Source organism: Bidens hawaiensis, unplaced genomic scaffold (genome assembly GCF_021521415.1).
Source record: "Bidens hawaiensis isolate Kalapana, Puna unplaced genomic scaffold, B.hawaiensis_p1.1 tig00032733_1, whole genome shotgun sequence".
Taxonomy (NCBI): Eukaryota; Viridiplantae; Streptophyta; class Magnoliopsida; order Asterales; family Asteraceae; genus Bidens; species Bidens hawaiensis.
This window is the reverse complement of record NW_027495579.1, coordinates 219,561-231,877: the sequence shown is the minus strand read 5'-3', so window position 1 is coordinate 231,877 and position 12,317 is coordinate 219,561. Positions and strand designations below refer to the sequence as shown.

Here is a 12,317-nt window from a genome sequence, read left to right as displayed (position 1 = left end):
AAAAGGTTATGACATTCAGTCAATCTACCATGTATGGCTCACTAGTTTAACTATGTCACTGGTTTCCTTTATAGTAAGTCTCACCAGTCTAACAAAAGCACAATTAAACAATAACTGCTAGGGTGAAGAGAGTGGTCTTGGTTTGGTGGAAAGATATCATAAGGACCGCCGGGAACACTACCCCCATTCCATCGGTACCACAAAAAATCATCCCGATCGAGATAGCCTCCTCGAATTCATGAAAGAAGAATGAACAAATTAGTCCCAACAGGTACAATGAGTGGGAAGGATGGTGAATGATATGCGAGAACACCATCCTGTCCCCTTGTGCCGATTGGAAATCCATCTCAAACCACCTATTCCTAGAACCAGAGGTGGTAAAAATCTGTAAACGGAACCAGTTTGAAATTGACTACGTAGATACTGGTTTGGAATCGATTGAAACCGTAAGTTCGGAACCGGTTTCAACCGGTTAACCAAATCAAAGCCGATCATAACTCGAATCAAACCGAGCGTAAACCAATTCCAAAAAATTGGTTTAAACCCGAACCGAATCAATCATAAACTAGTTTTCACTTTTACTACTCAAGCCAAACCAATTTCAACCTGAACTGATTTAAATTTTTTAAAACAAGTTTGTGTACCTATGCCCAAAATCATGAACACTATTTTATTATAAAACTAGTTTTCAAAACCTTTCAATTAAATATATTAAATTATTCCACATTTCCACCCTCAAGTTATATAAATTCTTGATCAAACATAATTTGTTTCGAACAAAAACCTCCCACAATCAATCACCTTTAAAAACCAAGATTTTTCACATCATTAACAAAACCTTAACAAAAACCATCAATTAAACACCACCATGATCTTCTCTTTAACCCACCAACCCACCATCATCACACCCACCAAATACCCAAAACCCACATCAAGATTCTTGATTTTACCGCCAATTTCAAACCCTAATCTCAAAACACCCACAAATTCAAAGCCTTTACATGTTTCTCGGGCTCAAAAGCTTCAACCTTTACAATCTTTACAACCTTTACGATCTGTTGAGTGTAAAGCCTACGAAGCTGACCGATCTGATGGTGTTGTTATTGAGAAGATTGAAGCGGCTAAAAGGGTGAAAATTGGGGGGTATTTTGCTGTATGGTGGTTCTTGAATGTGATATTTAATATTTATAATAAGAAGGTGTTGAATGCGTTTCCGTACCCGTGGTTGACGTCTACATTGTCTCTTGCTGCTGGTTCAGCTATTATGTTGGTGTCTTGGGCTACTAAAGTGGCTGAGGCGCCTAATACTGATGTTGAATTCTGGAAAGCTTTGTTTCCTGTAAGCAAGTTTTGATTTTTTTAGGGTTTTTGATATGGGTTTTGGTTAGTTGTGTGTAAATTGATTTGGGTTTTGCTTAGTTGTTCATATGTGATCTGGGTTTAGTCAATTATGAACTAATTAATATGGGTTTTGCTTAATTATTTACTGAGCAAGTTTTGTTTTTTTTAGGGTTTATGAACTGGGTTTTTCTTAATTGTTCATATATGATCTGGGTTTTGCTGGATTGTTCATATATGATCTGGGTTTTTCTTAATTGTGCATATATTATCTGGGTTTTGCTTAATTGTTCACTAAGCAATTTATGGTTTTTTTAGGGTTTATGAACTGGGTTTTGGTTAATTGTGTGTAAATTGATTTGGGTTTTGCTTAATTGCTCATATATGATATGGGTTTTGCTTAATTGTGCATATATGATCTGGGTTTTTCTTAATTGTTCACTAAGCAATTTATGTTTTTTTTAGGGTTTATGTAATGGGTTTTGCTTAATTGTTTGCAAATCGATTTGGGTTTTGCTTAATTGTGCATATATGATCTGGGTTTTGCTTAATTGTTCCTATATGATCTGGGTTTTGCTTAATTGTTCACTAAGCAAATTATTGTTTTTTAGGGTTTATGAACTGGGCATTTGTTAATTGTTTGCAAATCGATTTGGGTTTTGCTTAATTGCTCATATATGATCTGGGGTTATGCTTAATTGTTCATTAATTAAGCAATTATGGTCTTTTTAGGGTTTATGATCTGGGTTTTGCTTAATTATTTATTATTCAATTTGGGTTTTGCTTAAAGTTTACTAATCAATGTGGCTTTTGCTTCAAATTCACTAATCAATCTGGATTTTTCTTAATTATTCACTAATCAACTTGGGTTTTGCTTAATTATAACCTAATCAACTTTGGCTTTGCTTAACTACTCACTAATCAAATCTGGGTTTGCTTAATTTTTCACTAATCAATTTGTGCATTGTTTACTTGACCTTATATCAATTTGTGTTATTTTTAGTTATGCCAGTTTTAGGGTTTATGATTCAAACTCTTATCCCATGTGATCTATGCTTGATTTAAATGATTTTAATGTGTGTTTTTTAATTATTTTAATATTTAACAGGTTGCGTTGGCACATACAATCGGTCATGTAGCAGCAACCGTAAGCATGTCGAAGGTTGCTGTTTCTTTTACACACATAATCAAAAGTGGCGAACCTGCTTTTAGTGTTTTGGTTTCAAGGTTTATTTTAGGAGAAACATTCCCGACGTCGGTCTACTTGTCTCTACTACCGATCATTGGCGGTTGCGGTCTTGCCGCCCTTACCGAACTCAATTTCAACATGATCGGTAATGACATAACTTAAATTATTATTTTTTATATAAATGATTTTTATCTCTAATTTCTTGTTGGTTATTGATTTTTTAGGTTTTATGGGGGCTATGATATCCAACTTGGCGTTTGTGTTTAGGAACATATTTTCTAAACGAGGCATGAAGGGGAAGTCGGTTAGTGGAATGAATTATTATGCGTGTTTATCGTTGCTCTCGCTTTTGATCCTTACGCCTTTTGCGATTGCGGTTGAAGGCCCAAAAGTGTGGGCTGCTGGTTGGCAAAACGCGGTCTCTGAAATTGGGCCTCAATTCGTTTGGTAACTAAACGATACCAACCTTTTGTTTTTGCTACTTTGTTTTATGGTTGTGATATCGTTTTGACTTTTGAGTGTTTGATAAACTCTAATTAGGCTTGTAAACGAACTGAACAAACGATGAGTTTTCTTGTTCGTGTTCGTTCATTAAGAAAATGAACTTGTTTGTGTTTGTCTATGTGCGCCGTGAACGGTATAAATGAATGGTTTATGAATGCAAACGAACATAAATGAGCGAGCAAGACATCTAATCATGTTCGTTTATTAAATAAACAAACTTTCAGACACATAGTTCACGAACGATTCACTAAACGTTCGATTTGTTTACGGGCCTAATTGTAATTACCTATATAACTAGAGGTGCACAAATCGGGTATTAGAAAAACCTGGGTTCGGGTATGATCGGGTATTAGCAATACTCGGGTCGGGTTTGGGTCCGTGTATTGCCTCTAAAAACCATACCCTATGTATCCGGTTCGGGTCGGGTATAGAACCGGGTTTTCTAAAACCGGGTATTGAAAAAACCATATATTCGGGGTTTTTTTCGGGCAAAGATTGAAATTTTTTAGGGGTTACACTTTTTAGGGGTATTTTTCGGGTATTTTCCAGTTATTTTTTGGGTAATTTCGGGTATTTGAAAAACCCGGTTTCGGGTATTGGAAAAACCCGGTTCTGGGTATGGAACCGGTTTGGGTTTTCGGGTATTACCGGGTATAAATCGGGTCCGGTTCGGGTATGGGTTTTGGTACTAAAATGCATACCCTATCCGTACCATACGGGTAGAGTCGGGTACGGGTTCAGTTATTAAAAACCCGGGTATAAAAAAACCGGTTCCGGGTTTTTTTTCGGTTCTGGTTCCGGTTTCGGGTTTTTTGTGCACCTCTATATATAACTAATGCATAAAACAACCAAAAATGACATTCTTGTAATAAAAAGAAGATAGAATTTGTGAAATGTGAATAAAAGTTGCTCAAATTAAGTAAAAAGATGGAAAATTGATAATTTTATATAAAAGTTTGTTAAATAGTATGAAAATGCTTATCGAAAAACTAGTATTATCTGGCTAATGTTTGTGTATAATAATAGGTGGGTGGCGGCGCAAAGTATCTTTTATCACTTATACAATCAAGTTTCATATATGTCCCTCGATGAAATATCTCCATTGACATTTAGCATTGGAAACACAATGAAACGGATATCGGTTATTGTTGCATCTATTATCATCTTCCATACACCGGTCCAACCCATCAATGCTCTTGGCGCTGCGATCGCTATTTTGGGAACTTTCTTGTATTCTCAGGTATAATTTCTCTTTTTTACTATTACGAACAATTATATTTTGTTTTCAAATTTCTAAATCTAAAAAAAAAAAACTAGTTGGATTTTATTATGGCTCGTGTCGACCGTATGCGCTTGACAAATTTGACCTGTCTACTTTGAAAACTGGTTAATTCGAGTATGTTTAATCTCTAACGGGTCAAAAAGGTTAAATATTTATAGAAAACTTAACAAAAAATTTGTATAAGTTTGTAACTTTTTGACATATTGAAAATTGCCTGAAAAATGTATTAAATTGTTTTAGTATAAAATTAATATAGATTACTGTTGAAATATTCTTTATGGTAAAAAGTTTGAGTTTTATAAACAAAAAGTGTTCGCCTGACCCAATTCGTACAAAATTACTCGTTTTGACCTGTTACCTGACACGGGATATTGGGGATTTAGTGAGACCTCAATTTGAATTTTTAAGTTGAAATAAGTTTAAAAAGACAATCTTGATAAACAATAAAGCAGTTTAAGCTAGATGAGCATTACATACCTAAAAACAAATTCTTCTGGCGTTGGAAATCTTAAAAGCACCTTGAAAAGCCCAATACAATGGAGAAAATATGCGATTTTTGAGACGCTTTTGGTGTTTATATTCAAACTTTAATACTCAAGAAGTGATTAAATAAAATATTTAAGAATGAAAAATCTTGATAAAAATCCTGCACCACTACAATGTGATAAGGTTAGAGTCTGGTATTTAAGGATGTATTTGTCTTGGTATATATATGTATGCATCTCCTTATGAAAAATCTTTTTCGGTTCGTTGTTGACCATTTTTTTTAACTGAAGTTGTGTCTTTGAGTTTTTGACTCGAAATATTAAACTTGGTACTAACAAAAAAAGTCTTTTTTTTCAGTAATATTCTTATTTACATGTTGACCCGAAAAATCAAACTAACAAGAAAAGCCATTTTTTTCAGTAATATCCTTATTTACATGTTGACCCGAAAATCAAACTAACAAGAAAAGTCTTTTTTTTTTCCAGTAATATCCTTATTTACATGTTGACCCGAATCATCAAACTAACAAGAAAAGCCATTTTTTTCAGTAATATCTTTATTTACATGTTGACATGTTGACCCAAAAAATCAAACTAACAAGAAAAGTCATTTTTTTCAGTAATATCCTTATTTACACGTTGACCCGAAAAATCAAACTAACAAGAAACGTCATTTTTTTCAGTAATATCCTTATTTACATGTTGACCCGAAAAATCAAACTAACAAGAAAAGTCATTTTTTTCAGTAATATCCTTATTTGCATGTACCCTTTACTCTTTGTTTTCTTAAATTGTTTTTTGTTTAACTTGAAAAAGGCGAAGCAGTGAAGAATGAAGAACAAAGAACAAAGAACAAAGATTCAAGACTCGCGAAGTTGCGGCGTTTATATTGATGTGTTCGTGTTTCATGATCGCGTAACAAGGTGAAGCAGCAGCTTGTAGATAATAAAGATGGATTGAGTTTTAATTACTTAGATGCCATAAAAAAAAGGATTAGACTTTTTAAGCCCCAAGGTTGTGAAGTGAGTTATGATTTTTATTTTCAATAAACAAGGGCAATTTCGGTATTATTTTTTGATTTTTCAATAATCACAAATTCTGCTTAGCCTTCTTACATTGTTTTATTAAAATTTTGTTGTGCCATTTAATCCATAGACATTAGAATATTAACATGTACATTTAAAATGTTGCGGTTTATATTCATAAAAGAGCGTCGTTCATATACACTATCATCCCATCGTGTTAAACGATGGATAATAATTATTAACCCATAACCATTAGAATAGTATACACATTTAAAACATTTATATTTAGAGCGTCATATACGCTATATTCTTAAATTTTTATTTGATATCAAACTATCATCCCATCGTGTTTTCAATAAAAATAAAGTAAACAATAACGAGAAATAATATTGCCATAACATTGTGAACTATTGAACTATAAGAACAAAAGAAAACCCGTTAACAAAAGTTAGCCTTTACTATGCAACCGGTATTCGAGTCAGGTTCAGGTCAGGTCAATTTACGCAAGATCGGTTCAAACCAAGCCAGGCTAGGTAGGGTGAGTTGAATCATGGTTGGCTATTCTAGGCCCATTCGGTTCCAACGTTTTGGTTTATTTACATGTGAAAAGACGCTAATGTTTCTAATAAAGGTCGATGATGGGTTCCCCTAAGTTTAGGTTAGGTTGAAGAGACCACGGTAAGTTGAAGAGCCGAGCCATAATGAACTTGAAGATCTTGTTCACGTTAATATTATGTGTTGCGCTCGAGAAAAACAGCGTCGCTTTCATAACCTTCGCGTATGTCCGTGCCTGCCACATCATCACAACATATATGTTCATGTAAAATATATTTTTACTAATTGAGTATTAAAAATGTTTGGTATGTAAATCAAACTATTGCCTTCATCTACGTAAATGGGGTGCAAACGAGCCGAGCTACTTGAGATTGGCTCGTTAAAAAGCTCGATCGAGCCCGAGCCCGGGCCTAAAAGTAAGCCCGTTTATGAAATGAGCCCGAGCTTCAGTTTTCGAGTTCCGGCCAGCTCGCAAACCTAAACGAGCTTGTATTTATATATTTTTTTAAATATATATTTAATAAAGATTAATTAATATATATATATATTAATATAATGTTATGAAAAAATATATAAACATAATAAAGAATATATATTATTTTATACACAAAATTATAATAGAAAAAAATATATAAAAACAATTATAATTATACAAAAAATAATTGATAAATAGTAAATGAGCCAAACTCGAACTCTGTGTAAGTTAAACGAGCCTAATCGAACTCGGGCTCGTCTCGTTTGCACCCCTATTAAAGTTAATATATACAAAAACTTTAAAATAATTGAAAAGATTATAATAAAAAGAATATTGCTAATAGTTTATAATATTATTACAATTATTCGTTTTATTTATTTGTCAAAATGCACCCACTGGCCTTCTAGATAGTAGATATCCATCTATATTCTATACCAACTTATTGTCAATATTATCTGACAGCATATTTATTTTTAATTCATATCTAAAAGCTTATTGTTATTCATTTGAGAAAATAATATAACATATTCTCAAGACTTTAAATATAATATATGTTTTTATGTTACAAAAAGATAAACAAAACAAATGAGATATAGTACTTGTATGCAATTATTTATTATCTTATTACCTGAGTCACAATGGTCCATTGTAGATCTGGTGGTAGGCTTACAAAATCATCAAACTTGGTCCCTATCAATATAGGAATTGCAGTCTGCATGCAACAATTAAATTTTAAATATATATATATATCAATTATAATTTTATTTAGTTATTTAAATTTAAATTCTCAACCCGTCAACCGAAATTCGCTCATCGACTTTATGTTCATATATCGTAACTCATAAGTAACAACTTTAGACATACTCAAACGTGACCTCCTATTAAAATAGATATACGGTAAGAAAAAAACGAATAACCGACAAAAGTTATGTTAGAAAAAACGAATAACCGACAAAAAGTTATGTTAGAAACAATAAGTGACCTCCTTATAACTCCAAAATATTTATGATAATGCATAATTAGTATCATACATAAAAATGTGCATAATCAGTATCATACATAAAAAAATTTTGATAATGCATAATTATATAAAGTTACACTATATATAACTCACCTAAAGTGTACAAAAATGTTATTCTAATTTTCTAAATATATTATCATAAAATTTCATAACAATAGATTTAATAAAGGTAATAAACAGTGACAACTCTATGCACCTGACCTGACCTGACCTGACAACCTAACTTGTAAAGACACCTCTACCCAAACTTACTTTTGTTTATTTGAATCATCTAACAATTAAATAAATAAATAAATTATGATGATAATAAAAAAAATTATATTTCATACCTTATTCCATTTTCTTGCTTGCATGTACCATTCTAGCACACTGGAAATTTTATAAAAATAAGAAGCATAATATAACATTAATATAAGAAACCTTTTTATAAATTTTAAAAATGAAAAAGATAATATTTTTTTTACTTGTGGAGGGTGCATCGGCTGGTAAGATCGAACATAAACAAGATTGCCACCGCGTCCTTGCAAGCTATCGGGACTTGTTCGTTAGACGTTTTATCACCTGCATTTGTTTATTTATTTAAAAAAAAAAATCATATATGTAATATTTTTGAGTATTTGATTTTTGAAAAAGAGACATATTTATTACCTCCAACGTCCCAAATTCTAAAAGCAATTCTTGCTCCACCAAACGATAAAGTTTTGTCCATTAGATTTAAACCTGCCATCCGCAAGCTATTGTTTTCTTGTTCATCTCCAACGTATTTAATCTTGAAATTATCAAAAAAAATTAAATAAATAAATACAAAAGTTTAAATTTTGGTTTTCAATGTTTACCTCAAAAGTATAACTTTTGTCAACACAATTAATGTTATAAATAAATATATACAACACCCATGATATTTTCTTGTTTTTTATGTTAATCTTGACAAATACAAAAAACACACATTTTAAAGATTATTTGTTCCTCAAAAATATAAATTTCATCAACCCCATGATAAAATAATAACTTCAAATATACAATATCTATAATCCTTAAAAATCATCTCTTTAGCTTTTTACATTTTCAAGATTGCTTTTCTTTAAAATTGGAAATTTATTAAACCTTAAAAAAATATTACCTTCTTGTTCATATTTAAAACCTTGAAACAAACAAAATATAATAATAATAATAATAATAATAGTAATAATCAAGAAAATTTTATGTTAATCTTGGTAAATCCAAACACACACACACAAATTAAAGACTATTTTTTCCTCAAAACTATAACTTTTATCAACGGCAAAATTACGCTAAAAAACACTACATTTATCTCTTCTGTTTAATTAAATAATATTTTTTATATCTTCATCATTACAGTTTTCTCTCTTCTCTTATCACAACCAATGCAACAAATATTAAAAAATAAATAGGGACAACCAATGTTCCCCAAATATTTCTCCAAATTTACAAAATATCACTACATTTCTCTCTCAACCCTATAATTTACACTCACAATTACTCACAACCCCACCCCATAATTTACAAACTCCCCACACATAATTATAGGGGATGGGATGTGAATGCTCTAATATAACAATTTCCAATATACAATACCTATAAAATTTTTTAACACCTAAGTATTTTACCACTTATTTCAAACTGTATCTCAAATAAGACTAAAATTCATACAATACCCGTAATCCCAAAAATTGATTCTAGTTTTAATATATTGAATCTTCAAAATTGTAAAAACAATACATTATATATACATAATTATATACACACAATTTCAATATTATTTTTCTTCAAATTTAAAATTCATCAAACCAAATAAACAAAATCCCTTCTAGTTCATATTCAAAATCTTTAAAAACAAACAAAAACACAAACAATAATAATAATAATAAAGCAAAAGTTTAAAGAACAAAAGCAAACAAACTCACCATGAAACTTGTCTTGCCAATATGACAATCACCCAACAAACTAATCTTAAGACTAACCAAATCCATATCCATATCCATATCCAAATCTGTCTCATACCCACCATTAACCACCATATGATCTTCCAAGTCAACCCCACATGCCACGTCATCCGCCGGAGAACATGACAACCTCCGGTACCGGACAGGTTTACACATAGAACAAGCAACAAACCTGTCCCAAATAAACCTCAAAAGTTGTCTAAAAACTGATATCTTTTGGAGTACAACACTCCACCGGAGTTGGTCTAGCCGGACCATTCTCCGGCCAATCCTAGTCATCTTTCCGGTGGCCTCACGTAGTCTTGATCCATGGATGTATAAAGTTGCTTGTTGGTGGTGGTGTCTCATAATAATATTATTATTATTATGTGTATGTATGTGTGATTATGTTTATGTTTATGTTTGTGTTTGTTTTGTTGTTATATATGGGTAAGACTTGTGGATAGACATCACAGAAATGACGATAATACCCTCACTTGTGGATGTTTTGGTTGACTCGGACTCGTGTGTTTTTTTGTATGACTAAATAGTCCATAAAGCCGGCTTCTTGTTGAGAACAAAGTGAGGGTATTATCGTCATTTCTGTGATGTCTATCCTAAACACATAAACGTAGGGGTGTGCGTGGTGCGGTTTGGTATGCCTTTTTGTTAAAATTGAACCGAAAACCAAGACTTCGGTTTTTGGAGTATCTGAAACTGTTCGGTTTTGGTTTTTTTGGTTTCAGTTTAGTTTTGGTTTTTTCAGTTTTTGTCATTTGATCTTGAAAATTTTAGGTTAAAAAAAAATTTTAATAATTAATTTAGGTATAAATAATTTTGTTAATTGTAAAATTATAGACTATTAAACATTTTATCAAAATTATTTGAGTTACATGTTTATTAAATTCTTATAAATTACTTAATATAAAATTTAAAAAAACAAAAATTTAGGATTTCGGTTCGGTTTTTTCGTTTTTTATTATATGCAAAAACAAAACCGAACCATTAGTTTGGTTTTTACAAACACGTAAAACCAAACTTCTTGCACACCTCTAAATAAATGTACCAAGTATAATCTCACTTATAGCAAAGTTATTTATGATTTTCTAATACACTACTATATGTGAATCCTAAGACCACACGTAATGGAAAACAGCCAAAACGTTCCCACCTCCATAGGCATTGGTCTGTTCTCTCTCATTGGCCCCACCTTGCCAACAACAACCGGTGTTTGCAAAACAAGCTGGCCAAAATGAAGATGAAAACGAGGGGCGGGGCGGTGTGGCGCTCGTTTAGGACCTCCGCGACGTGTGATCTAAAGTTATGAACAATGTTTTTATGGTATGGATAATTGAATTTTAAAAGGTAATGCGTGCTATATATTTAAAAGTTATATATGTGTTAAGAATATTTTTCTCTATCTTCAAATCCAAAATTATATTAAAAATCATTATTTTTTTCTCTTTCCTATTTAATTAAATAATAGTTTTTCAATACATTTATCATTACATTTTATTTTTGTTCTACTCACCACCACTTTAAATAAATGTTAAAAAAAATTATAATGAGTGAACAATAGTCTTTTAAATATACAGAATAAATATTGCATTTTCTCTGTTTCTTACTCACAATATCCTAAACCACCCTCTGCATTATAAATATGAATGCGCTAATGTTTTAAATGTGATACATAAGATGATTAGCTAACCATCACATTTTCTCTCACACGCTACTTCGATTATTTTTTTATGTACCGTGTTCAAATATATAATATATTTTTCATAGTCTTCAACATATTATTGATTCTGAAATAAATATCTCTTTGTGTGAATCTTAAATTCTAACACAATGACAAGTCATCGAATAATAAACAAATAAAAGGCAGAATTTTAACTTAATCAATGTGTTTTTGAAAGGAAAAGGCTATTGTAATCCGGTAGGGTTTGTTGGTTTAGTCGTTAGTTGATTGATCAAAATAGAGACATGTCAAATGGGCTCAACCGAACCCGTATTAAGGTGTTTATGAAAATCAATTGTAAAAGTAGGTTTATAAAGCCGAGTTCTCTCCGAATACTCGCTACAAGGTACGTCACCGATGCGAGTTTCTTTAACTCCGTCTAGTTATTAAGAGTCGATTAAAGGTGGTCAACCTCAGCCATAATCACATCAAGTCAGTGAACTAGGCTGATTTTGACTTTAAAAAATAAAACATAATTTATTTTCTATAATATTAAGAACAAATAACATTTTTTAATTAATGATTAGAATTTTTAGGATAATTTATTATTTAAAAATGCATTTCTTGTATTTATATTGATATTCATATATTTTATTATAAATATTAGTAAATTTATGATATGTATATATAATATTCAAATATTAATTTCTTTATATTTATCATGTCCGACCCAGTATTTCTCGTGTACTTCAAGTACATCCAAGTTCACAGTCAACTGTCTAGGGTTGGTTTAACGACTTTTATACCCAACCATGATCATAC

General features: G+C 31.4%; 2 protein-coding genes across 2 annotated transcripts; one reads left to right on the top strand and one right to left on the bottom strand.

The window, feature by feature from the left end:
* Positions 1–824: 824 nt before the first annotated feature.
* On the top strand, positions 825–5,900 carry LOC143583931 (glucose-6-phosphate/phosphate translocator 2, chloroplastic-like). The gene is made up of 5 exons (XM_077066106.1): positions 825–1,339; positions 2,447–2,672; positions 2,752–2,974; positions 4,058–4,271; positions 5,615–5,900. The coding sequence occupies exons 1-5, from the start codon at positions 869–871 to the stop codon at positions 5,624–5,626; spliced, it is 1,146 nt and encodes a 381-aa protein (XP_076922221.1). The 5' UTR covers positions 825–868; the 3' UTR covers positions 5,627–5,900.
* A 340-nt stretch (positions 5,901–6,240) lies between these two features.
* Positions 6,241–10,214, bottom strand: LOC143583946 (septum-promoting GTP-binding protein 1-like). Its single transcript, XM_077066116.1, has 6 exons — positions 9,800–10,214; positions 8,523–8,643; positions 8,339–8,435; positions 8,204–8,243; positions 7,482–7,565; positions 6,241–6,613 (listed from the first exon to the last, which is right to left on the bottom strand). The coding sequence occupies exons 1-6, from the start codon at positions 10,184–10,186 to the stop codon at positions 6,446–6,448; spliced, it is 897 nt and encodes a 298-aa protein (XP_076922231.1). The 5' UTR covers positions 10,187–10,214; the 3' UTR covers positions 6,241–6,445.
* Positions 10,215–12,317: the final 2,103 nt, after the last annotated feature.

Bases quoted from the DNA above. Each gene is read 5' to 3' on its own strand.
- LOC143583931 (XM_077066106.1), top strand. From the start codon at position 869: ATGATCTTCTCTTTAACCCACCAACCCACCATCATCACACCCACCAAA. The intron at 1,340-2,446 runs GTAAGCAAGTTT...AATATTTAACAG, and splicing joins TCTGGAAAGCTTTGTTTCCT to GTTGCGTTGGCACATACAAT. The intron at 2,975-4,057 runs GTAACTAAACGA...GTATAATAATAG, and splicing joins ATTGGGCCTCAATTCGTTTG to GTGGGTGGCGGCGCAAAGTA.
- LOC143583946 (XM_077066116.1), bottom strand. From the start codon at position 10,186: ATGAGACACCACCACCAACAAGCAACTTTATACATCCATGGATCAAGA. The intron at 8,644-9,799 runs GTGAGTTTGTTT...GATAATTTCAAG, and splicing joins TTGGCAAGACAAGTTTCATG to ATTAAATACGTTGGAGATGA. The intron at 6,614-7,481 runs GTAATAAGATAA...ATGATGTGGCAG, and splicing joins AATGGACCATTGTGACTCAG to GCACGGACATACGCGAAGGT.